Below are 25207 nucleotides of genomic sequence, written 5' to 3' on the forward strand. Positions count from 1 at the left end.
TCATCCTTCTTGCCGTGTAGTCCTTAAATGTTAGTGATAATAATTAATTCATGACTTACTTTTTTGGATGCCAATGTTGTAAGCAGTGTATTCGAGACAAAGCTGCTAGATTTGGTTTCAAGATCTGAGTTTCAGCTGTGAGACTTGGCTACTATATTTATACTGACTTATACAAGAGAAGGAGGTGTGATGATATGTCAGACTTAGATTGGGAGAGAGTGGAGTGACATATTTTTGTCGGAAATTTGAAGAAAGATGTTTTGGATTTCCTTATCTGTACTTTTGTGATAATTTCTTCATTTCTCGACATGACAAATATGTTTGAGAAAAAGATCCAGATAACTAAAACTGTGAGGGGAAAACAGAACAGGGAACTGTTCACAGGTGAAAGCAAAGATTCTAATAAAAAAAGGCCAGGAGGATCCTTTGACTCAAAGTTAACGTCAAAAGCAATATAATTATGTGTTGCGAGATGGAATCACAATGAAGTGATAACTGTAGTGTCGAATGAGTATGGGGTTCGACCGACACATAGTGTAAGGCAATATTCTGCAGTTTCATACTCATCAATATACACTAATAATTAAGTTTATGAGAAATGTAGATCAATTTGATTGATTCTAATAGAGTCCTGTGTGTATGATGCCATGGTACATACAGGAATGTTGCCTCCCAAAGTGCACCTGTGATATGCGCCGAAGTTTAATAAGTTGGGCATTAATGTGTGGAATTCATCTCAATCTATTGTGCACTTTTAAAGAGATTACTAATTCGTGCATAGTGTATAATAATTGTTTGAGAACACCAGGACTCTGAAGGGTTTACTCACTTGTGAGTAGTGTTGTGTAAGTTATTGTTTTTTCTAAATGTTTGAGAATGTTTACAGCATATTGCAGCAAGTTTTTTGTTTTAGTTTTAAGTTATACAAAAAGTGGATTATACCGAAGATGTCATTGGAAATTTTGTAGTGAACTTCCAGGTGTTGCCAGTTACTATCCCTACCAAATCTATGATTATGCAATTAATCAAAATGTTTCGTGCTTCCAGGTCAGTTTTAGACAAGAAGACAAATAGGAAGTGCACTGTAATGACTGAAAAGTTTGACTGAAATAGAAGCTTTCTTGGAACAAAGTTAAATCTTTGTCCCATTCAGCTATACAGGCTAGTTTTTCAGAGACATCAGCTCACAGAGAAACAAAACTGTTACCAGTACAATTAAAATCCTATAAGACCAACCTGTCCTTGGACAGAACACTATGAATGAATGAAGATTTTCATTGCCCATGAAATATCACCCCCAAATTAAAACACAATTATCCGGTATTGTAACTGGCTGTTAAATACAGTGCATGATGTTAACCCAGAACTATTGTTTTTTACTGACAAAATGTAGCTATACTTAAGCGGTTGTGTGAATTTACAGAACAATTGCTACTGGAATACCAAAAAACCTCATCAGTTTCACGAAACTTCTCTTGATATTAAAGTTGGTGTATGGTTTGCTAGGACTTCAAAGGGAATCATCAGACCTATATTTTTACATGACACAATAGATTCTCTTTATCATGTTAATGAAATACTTGCTCCCCCTTTTTCCAATAGTTGTATAAGAAAAAAAAAACACATGGCTTCTTTATGCAAGGCAGTGCCATAGCCTATACAGCTTGTTGATCTATACGAGCATTAGGACAAGTGTTTGGTGAACAAGTGATCGACAATTGGTCCCCACATTCCCAGACCTAAATCCTTGTGATTTTTTTATTTCATGGGCACACTGAAAGAAGTGTAGCTACACCAACAACCCCCATGCCTTAGAGCAGGGGTCGTCAGCAGAGAGCATGCTGGGGCTAGTCTCTCTTACCCGCGGAAAACGCAGTGCACTAGGGTGCACTCCGTAGCTGCTAGTGGGTATGCTCTCTATCTCTCCCTGTTACACGACAGTGCACACGGGACAGCACTGCATACCCTTTGCACATTTCAGCGAGTGCTCACGACCACTGCCTTAGAGTAATTGGAAGAAAGTATCTGAAGAATTATGTAGAATATTTTGAGTAGCTTAGTCGGTATAGCACTGGCCTTCTGTGGTCGAGGTTGCGGGTTCGATCCCAGCCCAAGTCGATGGCATTTAAGTGTGCTTAAATGCGATAGGCTCATATACTGGCATGTACAAGTAAAAGAACTTTTGTGGGACACCAGCAACTCTGATACAACCTCGGCAGTTGCGAACGTCGTTAAATAAATCATTCTTTTTTTGTAAGAAGAGATTAGTAGAGTATTTCAGAACAATTTTCAGAAAGTCAAAAATGCATTTGAAACAGAAGCAGGACACTTTGAACATCGCTTGTGATACACGAAAATGCTATATTGTAACATTAGCAGAGTACATTTCCATAACACGAAGACAAATTGCTGCAGAAAGTGGTGTTGGTCTAGCTACAGTTAATTCCATCCTGAAACAATACTGAGAGACTGGATCCATCACGCCCTAGAAAAGAGGAAAATGTGGCTGGAAAAGGAAGACTTCACTGCAAGATGACTGTTTAATTGCTAGGAAACGTGAAATAAATCCTAGACTATTTGCTGTCGACTTAACCCGGGAGTAAATACCTACAACTGGGATAGACATTCACATTACAAAAGTGCCTGGTAGGCTTTGGAAGTTGGGCAAAAGGCTTGTAAGCCACTAAAAAAATCAATTACTAACCCCTGATATGTGCAGAAACACTTAATAAAGACAAAATTATACAGAAACTGGACAATGAATGACTGGAAGGCGTTTCTTTTTTCCGATGAATCTCATTTCGAGATTCATGGCCACCGTTTTGCTTATGTCCGTAAAGAATCTGAAAAGGTTTCATCAGCTCGTCTTCAACAAGCACGAAAGCATCCCACAAAAGTAATATTCTGCGATTGTTTTACACACGATTTGGATCATTAATTCCTATCAAGGGAATGACGAATAATGACAAGTATATTTACATATTGGAAACTAGAGTCTTACTACAGATGCAGAAATCATTCTGGATGGCAATGGTGTGTTTTAACAAGACTGGCAACATGTTATACAATGAATATTATACTGTACATATCGAAAGACTACAAAGTTCTTCAACCAGAGTAATATCCACGTACTCTCCTGGCCAGATGGCTCATCCAATATCAACCTGATTGAGAACTTGTGGTCAATTTGCAAAAGGAGAATGGCAAAACTAGATTGTTCTACAAAAGAAAAAATGATTTGTTCCCTCATTGAAGTTTAGTTTCGCGGTGAAGTTAAAAAGATTTGTGGAAATTTAGTGGAATCTATGTCAGATTGTGTCAATGATATAAATACACATAAGGGAGGCCATATAAATTACTGAGTTATGTTGAACATCCATTTTATCCTGTACTTGTAGTCTAATATACTGGTACTCAGAATGGCTTGTTTAGATTAATTTGCATGCTAACGTACCTTAAGCTACATAATGTATACACGACTTTTACAGTGTCAAAAGATTTATATTATTATGATGAATCTTTGATCTGTTCTACATAGGGTTGTTTCCGATCTCTGGTAATGAATTTGAATGACGTCATGTGCGTCAGGAATCACACCGACAGCTGAATTGCAGTGAGAAGTGACAGACCACTAGTGAGTGATTGCATAATCAGAGTGCACGGTATATCACAGTAGCAATGCCCAAGAAAATCGGGCCTTTTTGGGAGGGGTACATAATAACCCTTTCTGATGCCAAGTACAGTTACGTGAAAATCATAGGAGCCTGCAAAAAGCGTGGTTTCGTTATTTCCAAGAAAGGCATCTTGTGTGTACCTAATAAGACTGGCAAAGCTCGGATGGGATTAATTCCAGAGTCGAAAAAGCAAGCAAATCCATCCCCGTCACAAGTCGCTGCACCCCACGAGATGATACAAATTAATTCCATTCGAGCTTTACCAATCTTATTAAGTACACAGAAGATGCCTTTCTTGAAAATAACGAAACCTCGTTTATTGCAGGCTTCTTTTATTTTCACTTAACTGTACTTGGCATTGGAAAGGGTCGTAATGTATCCCTCCCAAAAAGGCTGGATTTTCTAGGAAATTTCTACTGTGAGTCGCCGTGCACTCTGACTATAAGATCACTCACTACTGGTCTGTCACCTAGCGCCACAGTTCAGCTGTCGTGTGACTCCTGATGCACATGATGTCATTCAAATTCGTTTTCAGAGATCGGAAACGACCCTGTATTACTTACTTCAATATCCTACAATTTTTTTTTTTTTGTCAATAAGAAACAGCACTAAATTAATTACTTATTCTCTATAATGCTATTCACTGTAGAAATTACAGAAACATGAAAAGTGTACAGTCTTTGTTACTCTCACAGAATTTTGGGTGTATCACCATTATACTTGTCAGCTACAATACTTTCTGTGCCAAGTGAACTTTGAGGGAAGAAATATATAATTTTAATTGCTTTACTTTTTTGTGGTGATATTTGTCTTTCAGACAGTTACGAATGGGTATTACTTTTGCTTGTCACATTAAAGTGTCAGCATTATTTTAAAATTTTTGGCTATTTGACAAATGTTGCTGATCTGTTTTTAAATATATTTGTCAAATTTCTCACCTTTAATGCAACGACAACCATTCCCAAGAGCGCGGATGAAACCCTCGATGCTGGATGGACCTTTTAGCTGGTCCTCAAGCAGATACGTGTTGTGGGAGGAAGAAATGAAATAGTGAGTAAGGGGGTGCCTCATGTTCTGACACACCTCTTTGTGAAGAGGCTCGAAGATGTCACACTCTTCCGACATCAGGTACTTGGTGAAACCTATCAGAAAACAATATGCGAAATACATTAGTCTAAATCGAAACATTGTCAATACCAGAGTTTATAGGAACACTGAGCAATATAAAAAGTTACAGTATTTATCAGTTTATTCCGTTGGGTACTTGATTATCAGAGATTAATTTGTGTTGTAATTAAAGTGACTGAAGCACAGGCTCTTTTCTTCCCTGTCAGTATCTTCCAAACTTCTCTACACTTGCCATGTAATCTTGTCATCATGCTTTAAAAAGAGTTGTTAAATAATAGATATAATTTTCTTTATAATATGGTGCATGCATTGACAACATTAAATACCTGCTGAAATAATATTTCAGAAGAAATACATCTATATTAATTTATTATTAAAGTTAATATATGTACATAAATTAAAAGCATTTTAACATAGATATGAGTAGTGGAAACCGTTATATATATATATATATATATATATATATATATATATAGGCTGAGCTGTTGATAATTTTAATGCGAAATGATTCAGGTGTAACAATGCTTCTAAAATTCTTGAATAGAGACAATTTTCATAAAAAATTTTCAGAGAAATTGTGTGTTCAGAAATACTCGATATCAAGTCAATGACAACAGCCAGGGGCATACACAAGAGGGGTTACCGGGTTTGAAGCCCCCTTGAATTTTTTTGAAAAAAAATGGCATATTTAGATTTGAGTATTTTTTTATCCATAATCGTTTCCCCTTCTCTAATTTTTCACTGTCAGAATAACAAAATCTACATCGACATAAGGTGTAGTCCTCCTACCCCTCCTCCAGTATAATCCCTTTGCTTAGTGTTGCGGCACATTCTAATTAAAACAATGCTATCTTTATTATAGAGAGACCTACCACCTGGTACCAACCTTGTAATGAAATGAAGCTGACACAATATGAAATTTAACTTGTGAAACATAGTGTTTTGTCAGTTCTGCAGTGTAGATGTTGTTAAATGTTATGCATTGTCGATTTTAAACTCATTTTAAGAGCAGTTTTCGCCCGTTCGTTACTTTGAGTTCTGACTTTATTATGAATTATTCTTTAAACGTTTTGTGCATGTGACAGTTCTTATATTTAATATAAACTCCATATTGTTGTTCCATGTACTTTGATATGTTTAAGTGACCGCTAAGCTCAATTTTACAGTTTTTTAGCAAAAAGTCGCATAGTGATTCTCGCAAGGTTAGTGAAAATTTCACATTGGCAAATGTTTCTTCACAGCCACAGCATGACGATGTTGTTGCGAACGTTCTGTTCAGAACTAGTTTCACATCCCCTTGTGAAAACTCAGTTGATAATAGTAGTGATAATAATAATAATAATAATAATAATAATAATAATAATAATAATGATAATAATAATAATAGTAATACACAAAATTTAAAATACTGATAATGTAAATTGTAAACAATTTTAATAATGACCCACCCTTGACAAAATTCTGTGTATGCCACTGACAACAGCAGTAGCTGAAATCTTTTTTCAACTTCCAAAGGGTAAAACCGTTTATGAAAAGAGTACATCCATAACCATGCTCTTTATAGAGCATGATTTTGCATTCAGCATCCTGAAATTTAAAGACAAGATGATTGGAAAATTTGCATACCGTAGGTAGCGAAAGGAGTAGAGAATGCAGTCTGCCTAAATAAAGTGCACTTTTAACTTGTTGCTATAATCTTAGTCAATAGCATTAATTTCGTGTTAATATAATATGCATGAAAATACCTAAGTGTCCTGGCCAGATTGTTTATTTCTCATTCAATATATTTCAAGTTGCAGAACTATCAAATAATAAAACTGAAAATGAGTTTTATGAGATTAATGGCACAGTTCATCAAGCAATGGAATCATTCTTACAATATGTAAAGCTCATGAGTATGGCAAACTAGACAGAAAAACACGTTAAACCAATACGAAGATAACTGGGAATGTTTTTAATGTTATGTCTATGGTAAAACGTCAATTCTCCTGTTAGGGGACCGAAATATTTTGTGCAATTTAAAGACTATTATTCCTCATCTCTCACGAAATAAGTGAATTGTGAGTTTTGACATATATTTTAGAGAAAATGGGATAGTATATGGAATGAGCGTCCTTGAATGGTGAAGTAAAATGGACTGAACAAGATAACATTATCTGAATTGCTTGTATTATGTCTTTTCAGTCGAAACTGAAAACTCAGATGAATCTCCTGGGGGAAAAAAAATGGGGGGGGGGGAGTGGAAAAAGCACGAACTTTATACATCTGTACACCGGAGGTAAAGCAAACTATGTCACAAGTATTGAATTTTACAGGAGAGCTAAATGAAGTGCTCTTCACCTCGATACCATAATGCCAAATAGTGTCCTTTCCAACTGGCTAAGTGGCTTCTTATTACTCGTAGGAGATAGTGATTTGTACCACTGAAAAGAGTTTGAAATATATAATAAAAATATGCCAACACCTCAATTTCGTAAAAAAAAAAAAAAAAAAAAAAAAGAACATGGTGCCTTTTACTTCTAGTGAACAGATACATGAACAAATTTGTTCAGATACCAATAAATTCACACTCCAAGCCTGACAGTAAATCCAATAACTTTCTCGGTTACATTTGAAGAAGAGAGATCTCTCATAGCAGACGAATTTCGATCAACTTATACTACCCGTACACAATCTTTAACATAATGATTGTAACAGAAATATTCGTGAGATGACCAGGAAATCTGTGTGAATACTAGTCAATAGCTTATTTAACAAAAATTGAATGAAAAAAAATTTGGAGAAATATTGCCTAGTAAACAGTCAGGTAATTGAATTGAAATGGTGTTAGAAAAGATAATTTCTCATAATGAAAATCATATATAATCATAATCATTATTGTACCAGTGCCAATACTTTTGAGCAGATTTTAATGCTGTTGTGTATTAGTGGCCTTATAAATTAAGATATAATAAGTTGGCCAATTTAAAGCGAGACTATTGCTAAGAGTTCTTTTTAGTAGGCAAGTAAGAATTTTATTAAGACTTTTGCCAAAATACTGAGATATGAATTTGTACGAATACTATGCATTTTTCAACCTACCTATACAGTATGGAATATTATCATGGGGCAATTGCTCACATGTAGAACAAGGTTTAATATGGCAAAAAAAAAAAATTGAATTGTAATGGGTATGAAAAACAAAGAATTATGCCATTTCATTTTCAGCACATTCAAAATTATGAGCCTACCTAGCTTGTACTTTTATTTCAGTCTTTTGCATGTAAAAGAACGCCTTGATACATACAGTCTTAGATCTAATGTTCATTCCTATGGTACTCGAAGCAGAAATAACATCGATGCCCCAAATGTTAGGTTGAGTAAAACCAGGAATATTTATATACTATTCATTTTTTTAATAGCAAGGGAAGTCTCTAATCAGAGATTTAAATCTGTTATCAAAATTGAAGCATATCTATAAGAAGTTCATGGAATATAGTAAAGAGAGTTTGGTACCAGTATTTAAAAATATATATTAATAACGTGCAATCATAATTATAATTAACTTGAAACTCAAGAATGAAAGTCCCGTGCCTTAGCATCATGGTCTAAGGCATCATGCCTGGACACGCATTATAGAATGAGTGCTGGTTCAAGTCCACATAAAAATCTCATAAAATCTCGGCCAGTGCAAGGGACTGGTGTACACTTAGATTGTGACCAATTTGAGAAGCTATGGTAGGTAGCAAAATTCGATTCTGCAAACCAGAAAAACAACTGGGGATCATCATACTAACCATGGTGATACTCCTGTGCTGGTTAGATGATCATTTACCTTTTCTGAGGCATGTGAATGTATGTGAGACCAGCATTCGGCTCGTCACCTTGGCCCTTTATGGATTGTCGCACTACTAATGAGATTACTATAAAGAGTTTTAAAAGATTTGTTGACTTTTATCTTTCAACTTGTAAAATTGTCAGGCTGGCTGACTACTTGGTCTAAGGCACGCTACAATTAGGTGGCATGGTCCAAAGGTTCGCGGATTCGAATCCCTCCTCAGGCATAGATGGATGTCCTTTTTTTTTTCCTTGTTAGAAAGGAGGGAGGTAACATCCCACGCACTACGACCTGAGGTCTATTGTACACCCCCTATATGGGATGAGTTGCGTGCCAACTGATTCTCTACGTGCACCAACATAACCACTTGACCCCCTTAACGACCGGTGCCTACAGCCAACAGAGTCCATATACCACTCCTGCTTCGGCAACCCCCCCCCCCCCACCGAGGCTCCCTTAACAGTCCGAGGCGGAAGTACTCCCCTCAGAAGGTCTGCCCCAGGTTCTGTTGCAGAAGCTATCCATCATCACTTGAATACAATCCACAGAGTCCTGTCGAGAGAGCCAGCAGCTTTGGAGGACCGCCTGTAGAGCGATCCGAAAACCAGAAGAAGTAATAGGATGATGAATGAAAGGATGATAGGGGAGGAAAGGAAGTGGCGAAGATGAGTGCGGTTCAATCGCCTGATAAAGTTACCTATATTCATCCATAGGAGTGAGGGAAAAACCCCGAAAAAACTTCACCCAGGCCACTTGTCCTGACCGGGAATCGAACCCAGGCCCGCTGGGTTCGGAGTTAGACTCGCTAACCCCTCAGCAATAAGAGTGGACATGTCCTCTTTTAATGTTCTGTTCTGTGAGTGTCTCTGTGGAGGCTCCTAGACTCTGTTGACCCTAGGACTATTTGTCTAGATTTGATTGAACACTATTAATAGAATTTGCATATTTTCATATATTCAGTTTCTAAAAAAATTATGCACAGTCTTCTTTTTAGGCTTTAGATTTGTGTAATTTTGAGTCTCACTGCTGACAGATTTCGAGTAATGAAAATGGGCCATTAAATTATTCCAAGGGGTAACTGATTCTCTATCGCTGTTTAATAAGAGCACTAACATTTTAAATTATAATAACTTATTAATAGCATTTAGTTATTTTATTGGTTTTTTAATGCTCATTTTGAAACATTGATTCTGTTAATTATTAGCTTTATTTGCAAAGTTGAGTACCAGTACTTCACCATTGTTTGATGCATAGTTTGGTTTAAAAATATTTTCAATTCATTCTTGCTTTGTGTTTTTTCTCTCTATAGTTGTGCGAGTTTCTCATTTTCATTCTGCTGTGCTCCCATTTAAAGACCAAACCATTAAAGTGACAATTTAACTAACTGCCTGCAACTTATTAAGCAACTTCTGTCATGTGGTCCAATAATTGATCGCAGAAGAATATATATTTAGAAGTAATATCTGTTTCCAAAGCAAGAAACTTTGTTTTAATATATTCTTTGAGAACAATTCTATTTTTATTCTAATACTGTAGAAAAACTGAGCAATATTACGTGTTTCCAAATTTGATTACACTGGTTTCATCTGAATGAAGTGCTAGTTTATTGGCAATAAACCAAGATGCATTAGATTTAACACTGTGTTAGAAATGTTTATAAAGTGATCATATTGTTTACTTGAAATAAACACACTTATAACTAGGCATCGGATATTAAGACAATAAGAACTTACGTTTTAGGTGCCTAAAAAGAAATATTAAAGAAATATGCGGGAAAAAGGGACTGTAAAGCTGTAAATTGGAGGGAAAAATACTAATATATTTTGATAATCCATTTTGAATCTTGCGTACACTACTTTTAACACTTGAATATAAGTAATTGATTAACTAGCGGACTTACTCGTGTTAATTATGTAAGTTTGTGCGGCTTACAGCTGTTTCAGTGTTTCAGCTGTAAGCCGCACAAACTTACATAATTAACACGAGTAAGTCTGCTAGTTAATCAATTACTAATATATTTTATTGTACTTGCATCTAAGATCAGAAAAATACATATGATTGATGATGAAACACAAAAAACCATATAACATAATTACATATAAGGAAACTGACTGAATTCATATGTGTTGGGTAAAGACAGAAAACATTTCTAACAATATTTATAAAATAATGACAAAAATAAGTGTCCTATATTTCTTTTTTCTTCTTGCTAAAGCAATGTCAATTACCTCCATAATTGGCATTACAGTAAACCACTAACACTTTCTCAAGATTGGAACACTCAAATTTGTGGCCCTAGTTCGATAAGATAAGTTTGTATGCCAAAAAAGACTTTTCAACGTCAACTGAGGTCAGTGGGACATTCTTAAAGAATACTATTCTAGCTGCAGTAAACTCCTTTGAAAGCTCACCACTACCACCACTTCCACTTAGTACATTATAAATTGATTGGATAGTTTTATAGTCAGAGTTTTGCGACAAAATGCTTTAAAATTTTTCATGTATTTGTGAAGCATGCCTACCAGAAGCTTCTTCTAATTATTTTTTGCACCCTAATTCAGTGTCATTGATTCACAAAAAGACAGACTCCTGGCCTCTTCTTGGTGAACAGTGTCAGCTAAAAATGTGAAATTTGCATCAATATGCAAAATCTACCTTTAGTTGCGTCTCTTTTAGCACTAATTGAACTTCCTTGATTCACTGCACACCCCTCTCTTCAAACTCATTCACTTTTTCTGCTACCTTCTCAAGTTCTTCACGGAATATCCTACTGCTTTCCACTATGTCCCCCACCTCGTTACTATAGGTTCTGGCAATTTTTCTTTAAATGCATTGAATCTAGAAGCTGATTAAAAAAATTGACACATGAAAATAACTTATTTACTACTGGAAATAGATTTTTTACTTCTTCTGCAACCCGATGTAGGTATATATCATGGGCAAGGCAAGGCTTCAAAAGTTGGCTTGCTGAAATCATGTAAGTTGCTACATCTAGTAACATTAATATTAGGCTTACCCGTTGGTCTTCAATGCCATTCGGAATAATAATTTTAGTCTTGAATTAACAAAATATGCAATACTTTTGGAATTTGTTCTCTCAATTATTTCAACACACAAATGAGCCTTTCCTTATTTATTTTCACTCATTTTTCCAACAATTAAATTAAGTATATGTCGTCCAAGTGAATTTGAAGTTTCATTAACTGAAATCCAAATGCATCTGTTGCCAATGTCATCTCTAATTTATTTAAGTGTTGACTGATATACTGGTTCAGTATAGTTCTTGCGCAATTTCTATTCTGAAGGTATGTTTTGTTTACAATACCGTTACTTTTCTAAGAACCCTCTCATTGTTGGATTTTGTACAACATTGCAAAGAATTCCATCGCTGGTAAATGCACAACACAGGTAATAGTAAAATTGAATTGTTTTCCCTAAGTGGAAGGTTTGGTTAATAGTGATTGCCTGTGTGTTTACTGGCACTTACAATTTCCTTCATGGAGGAAAGTTTTTTCGTGCTAAGATGGGTACCAGTAGTATTTTTTCTCTGCGGCAATCTATCAAGAAGTAAAACAAAAATTACTATAGATTCAGCAATACGAAATATATGTGTGTGTAAATATAATGACGAAGTGTGAGTTCACATACCACTGTGGGCAACCCAAATGGTAATAAACTTTATTTGAAATAAATTTCAAGAAAATTTTTACACTAAAGAGAAGGTTTATTTAATTTGCCATTTGCGCAATTACTTAATCATTAATTAATTAATATAATATATCATTTTTGTGGTAAAGATAAAATAAGATTGAAATGAAGAGTATACCGGTAATATACTGTATGCATTGAGAAAACAAGCTATTTATTGTATGTAACAAGACAAAGGCAATTTTTTTGATCCCACCATTGCTTTTTATAGAATATTTAAATTTGTATATATATTTTTACATACCGGTACTGCTTTATTGCAGGTGCCACACATTATAATAATTCCATCTGTAGTGAAAGAGAGGAATTTTGCTACCCATCACCGAAAAGCTGCCTTCGTGGGTTTAATTTCTGGCATCTTTACGCAGTTGCACTACTACACTTCAACTGAGTAAAGCTGTCAGTTTGCATGACAACAACTCAAGTAAACTGTGCAGAATGGAGACATGGTCGGTGCTTGCTACGCATTATCAGTGCTGTACTCATGTGAGTAAACATTATTGATTGTTGGCAAGTCTTTAAAGGAGAATAATATTGTGTGAAGGGATTATACTCGTAGCTATTTATTTTTAAATATAAACGTTTATTTTAAATTAAAAAAAAATCTTAAAGTTACATGTTACAAGAAAAAAAGGTTTTAAACAAGATAAAATCGAATAAATAGGTATTTAAGACCATGGAGCAAAACCCGTCAAGTCCAGAAATGAAAATTTTACAGAAGATAAAAAACCTTTCCACAAAATTTGAATGTACGTACAATAATTTCAAACTGATTTTTTACACGACAATTTAGGAAATTAGTAGGGGTTTTTTTTATGTGATTACCATTATTCTTGTTAGTTCTCTTTGGTACATAGAATTTTTTTTAAATGATGGACGTGAATGTTTTTGTCCCGAAAATACAACCGATTTCTTTGTCATGTTTGAACTTCATTTATTTCTTAATATATATATACTCTTACAAATACTGAATCGACGTTTATATTCTAAGATGGAAGAAAAATTGAAAGAAGAGCAGTTTGGCTTCAGGAAGGGAAAGGGTACGAGAGATGCAATTGGACTGCTATGGACAATCGGCGAAATATACCTAGAAAAGAATAAAGAAGTGTATGTAGTATTTGTGGACCTAGAAAAGGATTTCGACAGAGTGGATTGGAATAAACTGATGGGGATCCTAAAGAAAATAGGTGTAGATTGGGAAGAGAGAAGACTGTTCAGTAATCTTTATATGAAACAATGAGTCAAAGTCAGGATAGAAGAGGAAATGTCGGAAGGAAGTGAAATTTGGAGAGAAGTACGTCAAGGATGTCCTTTATCACCTACACTGTTCAACATCTACTTGGAGGATTTGGCGAAGGACTGTTTTCAGAACATGGAAGGAGTAATAGTAGGAGGAAGAAGAATAAAGTGCATAAGATTTGCTGATGATATGGCGTTGTTAGCAGAAGAGGAAATTATACTAAAGGATATGCTCCTGGAGCTAAATGACAGCTGTGAGCAGTATGGAATGAAGATAAATGCAAATAAGACGAAGAGCATGGTCATAGGAAGAAAAATACAGAAGATAAACTTGAGAATTCTAAATGAGGCAGTAGAACAAGTAGACAACTTCAAATACTTGGGGTGTACTATAAGCAGTAACATGAGCTGTTGCCAGGAAGTCAAAAGGAGGATAGCAATGGCCAAGGAACCTTTTAATAGAAAATGGAGCATCTTCTGCATACCTATGGAGAAAGAACTAAGGAAGAGACTAGTGAAGTGCTTTGTATGAAGTGCTTTATTTCTTCTAGTACTGATGTTCTTCTGTTATAAATAAAAAACTATCGTTTTCAAAACTAATAAAGAAACGAGTCGCCTCTCGCAGGAAGAAACTAATAATAATACAATCGCATCTCCATAAAATACGTGTTCAAAACTAATATAAATAGTACAATTACTTAAAAAAATATATTTTTTTATCAAAGTGGATAAAACGTGCGATATACTTATCGTAATTTCATACTGTATTACAATACTCGACTAGTTACGAAACTCGTATTGTAATATGAAACGTTACGATACTCATGTCGTAAATAGGCTAACTATTACCTTCAGTTCAGTTGCCATAGATTATTTATCCATTTTTCACTAGATCTATATTGGTTGGCCACAAAAGAGATGGCAGATATTTAATGACTTTGAAGACTTGAGATGGCAGCGAGACGGAACTCTGCAGCACTGATAGTACGTAAATGACAGAATGAGTGTTTTCCGACACTGTAGAAAGGACATCAGGGTCCTATCGAATGGCTCGCAAGATCCCATAACCTAACACCACCTGACATTTTTCTTTCGGGATCACACACACACACGCACGCACGCACACACACACACACACACTCTCTCTCTCACTCTCTCTCTCTCTCTCTCTCTCTCTCTCATGTAATGGGGCATGTTGAAATATATACTGTAAAAAAAAACACACACACACACACACACGTATGTGCAGGCGAAGGACCACTTAAGTGCGATATTCACATTAAAATAGACACACACAGACACACACACACACACACAGACACATACATACATTGGGAGTAAGACCGTAAAAGTGTAAAGATGGCTGATGCAGTTGGTTTAGAAATTGATAATGCTCTAAATAAAATAGTGAGTACTCTGGAATTAAGTGGTAACATAAAGGAGCTGAAGAAAACTGTATTAGAAAATGTAAGCACCCTAAGGAATCAATTTGTAACACTAAGGAGTAACCTGGAAAAGGAAAGTGACCAAATCAAAGTACTAAAATGTGAAGTTAGTGCGACTAGAGCGGAACTAGATGCGTACAGGAAAGCTAACAGGAGGGGCCCAGAGATTAAATCTCCCGGGACCATTAACAATACACCTGGCAATGGCAATAATAACGGGGAGGGTTTGACATCTAACGGCGCAATCCGTAAGTCGTACTTAGAAATGGCAAGTGGCAGGGCAAACGAACGACGGTATAGGCTTATAGTTAAATCCAAAACTGACCTTTCGGTCGACGCAGTAAAGAATGTAATAAGGACTAGCATCACTCCCACCGACATGAAAATGGGAATCTGCTCAATGAAGGCCTTTCGAGACGGCAGGGTAATGATTGAAACGAGAAACCAAAATGAAATAGAGCTGGTTAATACTGCGATTAATGAAAAGTGTTGCCAACAGCTGGAATCGAACATCCCTCAGCTAAGGAGTCCGAACCTAATAATTCGCAACATTCCTGAAAATATCACCCTAGAAAATGCCGAAGAAGTCATCACCACACAGAATCCTGAACTTAACATGAATCTAGGCGATATAAAGCCTAAATTTATCTACTATCCCAAGAGGAAGTTTAGGAATTTGGTAATCGAAGTAGGCTCACAGACCAGGAAAAAGCTGTTGGAGACAAGATTGAAAGTAGGCTGGCTCATATGTTATGCGGAAGATTACCTAATAGTGACTCGTTGCTTTAAATGTAGTCGTTTCGGGCATCGAGCCAGCGTATGTAAAGGTGAATTAACTTGCCCTAGATGTACAGAAACCACAGCTTAAAAGACTGCCCAGTACAGGATACCAGTAAATTCAAGTGCATTAATTGCATTAATTATAACAGATATTGCAAAAACCAATCTGTCTGCGTGAACCATTCTTTGATGGACACGAGCTGCACTAGTTACATAGCAGTTACAGAGAAATACAAACAAAATATAGATTACTAGTATGGCCAGTAACACTGCATACTGTAATAGGAAAGCGACAACACATATTCTATTAAATTGCAGACAGGCCAACTTACAACATTCCAAAGCCGTTATGTACAACCTTGACCAACAGTTCGTGCAACAAGGTGTAGATTTAGCGCTTGTACAAGAACCATACCTGTATCAAAACAATATAATGGGAATATCGCGCGGGCATAGAATATTTTCTTCAGGCACAGGAAAGAAGAGAGCTTGTGTGATAGTTTCTAATAAGCAACTGGGTGCCATACTAATACACCAGATTTCAGACGAAGATATGGTAGTTCTGGAAGTTTCTTTAGGTAAACAACGCATCTTAGCAGCAAGCATGTACTTCGACATAACTAACGACATAAACAGGGATCTAATAAAATTAGAGGCACTTGTACAATACGCAAAGGGTAAAGCAACCTTAATAGCGATAGACAGTAATGCTAGATCAAAGACGTGGTTTGGTGTAATAACAAACCAAAGGGGAAACATCATGGAGGAATTTATACTAGGATCGAATCTGCACATACTCAATTGCAATACAAACGTTACTACATATGAGTCAAGTAGAGGAACTAATAATGTAGATCTGACAATTACCAATAACATGATGCTTCCATTTGTACGTAACTGGACCTGCTCAAATGATGTTAGCTGTTCCGACCACAGACTGATCGAGTTTAGTATAGAATATGGGAACAGACTTACCAATGTATATAGTTATTCAGGGAAGAGATACAGGTGTAAAAAAGAAGACTATGTCAGATTTGAAGTAAATATACAAAGAGAGATTAAAAAAGCATTTAACGTCCAAAACCATGCTGATGGAACAGAAGACCTAGTTAATATATTACAAATAATAATATCAGATGAGACGGATATGGAGACAGTAGCTGAAAATTAGAACGCCATCACATCAGCCTGTAACAAGTCATTCATAACATGCAAGACATCGAGGAAGCCTTTACAACACAAATCAGTACCCTGGTGGACACAACAGCTATCGATACTGAGGAAGAAAACCAATGCTATGCGCCGAAGATATCAGAAGACCAGAGGCAATGATCAACTTAGACAGCAACACAAACAACAATACCTCGGCGGGAAAAGGGAGTATGAGTCCGCCATTAGGAAAGCCAAATTTTAGTCCTGGAAAAAGTACTGCAACATAACCAATGCGTCAAATCTGTGGAACGCTATCTATAAAGTGGCGGCCGGGAAAATGAAAAACAATTACACCTTATCAACATTAAAGAAACCAGATGGCACGTACACAAGCGACCTCGAGAGCACAATAAACTACATGATGGACTCATTCATACAAGATGACGTCGAAAGCGATGACGACGTCCAGCACAGGATGACAAGAGCTGGGACAGCAGTCTTACCTAACATGGTGGATGACAGGCTATTCACACAGCAAGAAGTAAGTTCTGTTATAGAGAAAATGAACACAAATAAAGCTCCTGGAGAAAATGGCATTACGATGGAAATTTTCCGCCTTGTGTTCAGATCACTACCCAATGCTACCACAGCAATAGGCTATATAATGGATGTTACGGACAGGATGTTTCTGCCGGATATGGAAAACAGCGAAGATCATCCCGATCGTAAAGCCAGGAAAGGAAAACGCTGATGACATCTCCAAATTTCGACCCATCAGTCTGGTAAACACAATAGCAAAAGTCCTAGAGAAACTGGTCATAGCACGGATTTCGCACCACTTGTATTCTAACAATCTAATGAACACAAACCAATTCGGTTTTACTCCACAGACAGGTACAATCGATGCACTTATGCGTTTGAAGGAAAATGTACTGCGAAGCATGAAAGACAAAATGCCTGTGGCACTCATCAGCCTAGACGTGAAGGGGGCCTTTGACGCCGCGTGGTGGCCAAGTATTTTGACTTCCTTGAAATCTATGGAATGTCCCAGAAACCTTTACAATATATCTAAAAGCTATCTTAGTGACCGAAGAGCTACACTAACAGTTAACAGCATCACAGCCAGTAGAGCCCCAAGTAAAGGATGCCCACAGGGGTCTTGCATTGGCCCAGGCTACTGGAACATACAATATGATTCTCTTCTTAACCTAAATTACAGTAAGAACACTAAGGTAATAGCCTATGCTGATGACCTTCTGATGATTATTCAAGGAAAGAGCCTCCCTGAAATAGAAAACTATGCTAATATTGAAATTCAAAAGGTAGCAAACTGGGCCAGGAGTAACAAAATAGAATTCAATGACCAGAAATCCAAAGTACTTGTTATTAATGGAAGAAGACAGGTGGGTGAAAGAGGGATTAACATCTACATAAACAACAAGAAGTTAACACAAGAAGATAGCATAAAGTATCTGGGAATTACCATAGACAAAAACTTCAGCTTCACCGAGCACATAGAGAATGTAACTCAAAAATGCATTAAATTAATTCACACCTTAGGTAAATCGGCAAAAATCAACTGGGGGCTTAATATCGATGTACTAAGAATTATTTACAAAGGGGCAATTCTACCTTTGATTTCATATGGGGCACCGATGTGGATAGAAGCAATGAACAAGTCACACAACTCAGCAAAAATAAAGAGAGTACAGAGATTAATAAACATAAAAATGGCGAGAGCCTACCGAACTGTATCTCACGAAGCACTGTGTATCTTAACTAAGGCTACACCTATCTTAATAGAGATTCACAAGATCGCTAGCTGTTATACATTTAAAACTGGACATCGATTTCAAGGATATGAGATAGATACAGCACTGCATTACACCAAATGGCCGCATCCTGCAGATATAGTTGAATTCAACGACAAGCAAGAAGGTATGAACTACACAGTAGAAGTCTTTACAGACGGAAGCAAAAGTAATTCTGAAGTGGGGTCGGGAATTGCTATCTTTATAGACCAAGAGCTCGCACATCAAATGCAATTCAAATTACATGGCCAATGTTCGAACAATCAAACTGAGCAGATAGCTATTTTGAAAGCACTTGAAAAAATATCCACATTCGACAACCTACAGGATAAGCAGAAGTCAGCTATAATCCATACAGATAGCCTCATAACATTAGATTCGCTACGGAATCCCAACAACCACAAAAATATCATTGAAACAATCAGAAAACAGGCCAGAAAAATGAAGGAGCAGAGATGGACTATCCACTACACATGGGCCAAGGCGCATGTCGGTATTGCAGGCAACGAACTAGCAGACAAATTAGCCAAGAGAGCAGCAAGGAATAAAGACCTAGAAGTGTGCTACGAGAGGATTCCTGAAAGTGAGTGGCTACGAGTACTACAAGAGGAAAGCATATCTCAATGGGAAAAGGACTGGCAGACAACAACTAAAGGACCAGTCACCAAATCATATTTTCCCAGTGTAAAGGACCGACTCCGGGTCAGTATCCCCTTGAATAATAATCTTACGACATTCCTAACCGGCCACGGAAAATTAAGGGCCTACTTCCACCATTTCCACATATTGGACAGCCCCGAATGCCCTTGTGGGAAGGGCGATCAGACAGCTGAGCATCTAATCTTCCAGTGTGCCATTCTTGATAAAGAAAGAAGTGTGTTCAGAAACAACATCCTAAAACTAGGTGGTCACTGGACTAACACATTGAGTGAACTAATACTTAAATATAAGAAACAATACATAGAATTTGTTCAATCTGTAAATTTAGAAAAGCTATAACCCCAAAAAGAAGAAGAGAGCAAAGAAAGAAACAGAGTTGTAAATAGTGTATATAGTAGTGTAATAACAATATAACAAGTGCAATCAGTAGCCATAGTGAAAATTGTGTAACTATATAATACTCATCTCTTAGTAATACTAGCGATATAGCAGTGTATCAAGTATAAACATAAATGGGGAGGAACTAGATAATTATGAACCAGATTAAAAGAACAGTGAAGCCATATGTGACATTTATCTAATAGTAATTTAGAATTGTATTGAATGATCAACAAGGCATGTAGTATTACACGCACGCGCACCCGCACACGCGCGCGCACGCACCCCCCCCCCCCATATATTTTCGTATTTTGTTTACCGGTACCTCAGAAATCAGAGAAATTTATTTTACCAAATAGGGTAACATTATCCATAATAAAAATACAAGGGTGGATGGGAAAGTAACGTACAATTTTTTTTTTGCAATATATTTCGTAGGTGAGAAAAAATGAATATTGCGCAATAAAACTACAGGTTTTACCTATTTTTTGACTTGTGAACCAAGTCTCTCGTCACATTTCTCCCATTGTGATAGCAATTTGAGTGTACCTTGTTCATGGACCACCTTTTCCTGAGAGTATAGCCACCTGCGCACGACCAGTTTCACTTCTTCATCCGAACCGAAGCATTGGCCTCCTAGGAATTTCTTCATTGATCTGAAGAGGTGAAAATCGGAGGTTGCGAGGTCTGGACTGTAGAGTGGCTGACTGAGCACATCCCTGCCAAATTTCTCAAATTTTCCATGAACAAAAGCCGCAACATGGGGACGAGCATTGTCGTGAAGATGTCTGACATTTGCAACATCTCTATTAGGGCGTTTGTCTCGAAGGGTACAACTCACGTTTCTCAACGTTTGAGCTGCTCTTCACACGTAGACGATGCTAGCAAACGCTCCATCTTTACTCAATAGTTAACCGCTTGTTTCGCCAGGGCAACATCTGATGGAACCATTGATCTCTGTAGCGCGAGATTCAAAGGAACTGTCTTCCAACTTTGAACGTTCGGTCCAAAGCAATATTCCATTAAAATTTTGTTGTGCGTTACTTTTCGATCCTTCTTCGTACAAGCACATCTATTCTGAAAGACGTCTACAGAAATTAGAACCTGAAGCGTATTCATGTAAAGGCAGCCGTAATATTACTCATTGTTTCATGCGATGTTCATACATAATATGTGAGTTGTCTTAACTTTTAACATACCATCAAGATTCCTGGGAAGCAACGAAACGTGCTGTATTGACTGTTCCTTGGGAAACATGTTTATACCTACTCTAATCTATTTAGCGCTATCCAAGAGATACCATAGATTGACGGATTATACTGTCCCTCTTCTCTGTAATATAAATCCTTATGTTGATGAATTATTAAGGGAAAAAATACACACTTGATTATGAATTCATTAATTTATTTGAAATTTGAAATGCACTTACCATCAATGAGCAGTTGTCCATTTTCACGAGCTTCTGTTGTTGGTTCATAGAGATTGATGATTTCCATACATTTTTTCGGCGTTAGATCTGACATCTGTATGGACAATAAAATAAAACTGTGATAATTACAAGGAATAATATTGTCCATCTCACAGTAGACCAGATTCAAAATCTGATGGGAAATAAAAATGCAAGGAAATATCGGGAAAGCAGAACGAGAAAATTCTCACGAAAATAACATATGGAAGATAAGTATTGAATCTACTCTTGGTTTCGTCTGATCTGGTGATTTCCAATCTAACACTTGCATTAGAAAAGAAGAAAGAAGCATTGTCTCTAGAAGTGCGTTCACTTTTTAAAGAACCGACTATATAGGTCTACTACAGTTCATCATTAGAGGACGACGTGGAATCAGATAGCTCGGAATAGTTTATTCCCATATTATTTATTTTAAGTTTTAAGAGAAAATTAAGTGCTTAGTTGAATAATCATTTTTCAAAATTAAATTCGTAAGTGTGATGATATTCACTTCTGAATGTAACATTTGTTATTTATTGATATTTATGATGCACACAAAATGTAGGTTCTTTATTCACAGATTTGCATTATGTTATTTTAATTTTAAAGTAACAACATATTCTTGCACTAAGCACATAATTGAAAAGTTATTATACACTGTAAGTATTGTGTTACGTATTGAATTTTAATAATATTATTTCCTTACACTCTACATGAGGTCATATATCTATGGTTACGGAGATAAGAAATTTGGTTGTACATCGAATGTTTATTTCAGATCAGTCCCATTAGAGATCTCTGAATTTTTATCCTTTCGAAAATATTACATTATTAATAGTTACTGGATCACTATTCTGCTCTGTTTATATTGGATAATTTGAATCATTTTTCAAATTTTCATAAGAAATAATTTTTTTCCTGTCAGATTTTGAAACTGGCCCACTGTGATCTCTTGTATAAGAATAATGAAGTTTCTTATCATTTAAACTTTACTTTAGTCATGGTTATTTTATACAATAATGTTATTTATAGTACATAATATTTCCAGTTCCACAAAATTACTGCATTTAAATAGTTTATTTTTCTCGTTTATTCATTTGAAATAAAAAAATTGATACAGTTATATATTTACACAAGTAATTGCTCAAATGGAAGAAGATATCGGTGAAGAAGCCTTCTGATAATGAATAGGCTCGTCTTTGGTATGCAGAAATGAAAAGCTGGATTGTCGATTAAATCAAATTTCTAAGTATTTGCGTGGAATTACGTTTTTATTCCCATTATAAATTAACATTCCAATAATCTCGGTATAAAGAATACTATTTCTTTTGTACAGCGCGCATATTTTATTCTGTTACCACTAAGTGACTCCTATTCGCTCAGATGTGTTATGAATTTCCCTTACGTGTTTCGGGCTGTGTATACTGGTTAAAATCAAGCCATAAAAATTATGGTTTATTTAACGACTCTCGCAACTGCCGAGATTATATCAGCGTCGCTGGTGTGCCGAAATTTTGTCCCGCAGGAGTTCTTTTACATGCCAGTAAATCTACTGACATGAGCCTGTCGCATTTAAGCACACTTAAATGTCATCGACCTAGGCCGGGATCGAACCCGCAACCTCGAACACAGAAGGCCAGCGCTATACCGACTACGCTACCCAGGCCGAAATCAATCAAAGCATAAGATAACGATAAGATTACACAGGGCAAAACAATACAATTGAACTCAACCATGCCCTATGCAAGGGAATTAAATTTCTTGCTTAGGCTGGCAGTCAGCGAGAATTTATTTTCTAGTGATTGTGTTATTGGAATGTTTCTCTCTTTGTTCTACAGTAGCGAATATTTTTGGTTCTCATGTAGTAACTCTACTCGACAATTGCGAAGAAGTTTTGCATAAAATTGTCCAAGTGTAAAGGCCCCAGTTATACTAGAGTGCATAATCCCGTTAGAAAATGTAGTTAGACTGGGAATATACTAGATACAAATTGTAGGAGGAGACGACATTGTTTCTCAGGAAACAATAAATTCGAATAAATCTTTGTTTTATATTTTTGTAATGTAATAACAAGTAGTGGCAATGATAAATGACTGTCCAAGATATTCTTTTCCAACTATCTTGTGGGTCACATGACGGAAATTGGTGCAGACTGTGAAAGTGCCATTTAGTAGTAAGAAAATGAAAAGGGTGAACTCTACGTGTTCATGTGCATACAGTATATTCAAACTACTTTTACATAATGTACACTCGTGGAAAGAAAAAATGACTACATGCTGTGAAGTCTCTTCGTTTCAAGTCGTATTTGTAAACCGTGAAGCAAGTGCTTAAATGTGGTTGGGTGTAGAGCATGCGTGTCCAAAGCAATAGCCTAGATCATATATACCCAGATTGCTCGCCCTTACAGGCTTTGACAGAAACAAATTTTGTCAGGTTTACTATGCTGCCATCTAGTTGTTACATAAGGAGTCACGTTACAACTCCCATTTGAATTGCATTAGCGACTGTACTGCCATCTCGTGTTCGTTTATGGTGGACGGGTGGCGATCCTGGCGGTTGTTCTCTTCAAAGTGCTGCTGATTTTAACATAGGGATGATCAATCTGTTTTATATATATATATATATATATATATATATATATATATATATATATATATATATATATGATCTAGGGCAATAGGTAGCGCCGAATCACTGCTGGATGCAGCCCGCATTACTTCAATCTACATCTCAGGAGTGGGGGTGAAGAGGTAGCTAATACAAAGCACAACGTGTGGTAATGGTGGGTTATTTCATTTAGCTGTTACCAATGGCTGTTTATTTACCGAATTATCAACATAAATATAACACAATCAACATTTGTTTGAAAATGAATATAATGCATGTTACTCTCTTCATTGAGCCAATATATAATGCTTCTTATATAACATTTGATATACTAATGATTTGTTATTAACTAATTATTAATTACGTCGTTCCTATATCTATTCAAAAATAATTCACTATAAGTAACTTAGTTTATACAGGGTGGAACGTAAGGTAGTACATTAATTGACAGGAGCCATAGAACTAATTATTTAGAATAAGTTTTGTGAAATAAAAAAATTATAGGACTTACGGATAGTGAGATAATTACAAGTGTTTCGAAAGCGCTGACGGCAATTGCAAGATGTCTCAACGCCGCATAAGTAATATCCCACACTCCAATGGGTCAGCGACTTGAAGGGGTGGGTTAAGTTCATCTACCTTTCACCGTGTATCTTGCAGCAGGTGAGGGGAGGACGGCAGGAAACAAATGAGCCTTTCAGTGCAGAAGTGGTGTAAGTCAAAATTGGGTAATGAGGTTTAAAGTAAAAATTCTGTAAAATTCAGCGCAAAGTAGTAATTAATATGTCCTTCGTGGTATCCACTGACTATTAATAGTTTAAATAAATTGAATATTAATTGCTGCTTTGCGCTGTATTTTACAGAATGTTTACTTCAACCCTCATTACCCATTTTTGACTTACACCACTTCTGCCCTGAACGGCTCATGTACTGAGCTTCGATGCAATACTTCGCGAGCTAATCTGGGGATAAATCTTCGCACAAAAATGATCTACGTAAACTCCGGATAGGGACGTAACTGTTATTTGTTTAGTTTGTGTAATTTAATGTCAAAAAATGTAAATTAATGACTCGAATGAACAAAATAGCTCGTGTCCGGGCGCAGTTCAACAATGAATGCAGAATTATCAACTTACAATGCAATACACTAACAATTCAATACTAAGTACTGTATGGCGTAATAATTTTAATGTAAGCAAGAAATACGTACAGCAATAACAAGAAATAACGTGAAAATCAGGAAATTATGTCCAAATTAGTGAAAAAGTTTAGGATTGAAGTTTCAGTTACAATTAATGAAAAAATAAAACTGATGTAACTTTGTGAACAAGATGTAATTAACATTACAGTTTGTTGTTTTA

The 25207-nt window shown here is 36.2% G+C and overlaps 1 protein-coding gene across 2 annotated transcripts in view; it reads right to left on the reverse strand.

The window, feature by feature from the left end:
• Positions 1-25207, reverse strand: part of LOC138707893 (inactive phospholipase C-like protein 2) — an 876200-nt gene that overhangs the window by 151447 nt on the left and 699546 nt on the right. For both annotated transcript variants that reach the window (XM_069837934.1, XM_069837935.1), the window contains exons 7-8: positions 21222-21315; positions 4613-4816 (exon numbers count right to left, since the gene is read on the reverse strand). In XM_069837934.1, the coding sequence (XP_069694035.1) occupies positions 4613-4816; positions 21222-21315 (298 nt within the window). The remainder of the gene's footprint in view (positions 1-4612; positions 4817-21221; positions 21316-25207) is intronic.

The sequence above is a fragment of the Periplaneta americana genome, chromosome 10 (genome assembly GCF_040183065.1).
Source record: "Periplaneta americana isolate PAMFEO1 chromosome 10, P.americana_PAMFEO1_priV1, whole genome shotgun sequence".
Classification (NCBI taxonomy): domain Eukaryota; kingdom Metazoa; phylum Arthropoda; class Insecta; order Blattodea; family Blattidae; genus Periplaneta; species Periplaneta americana.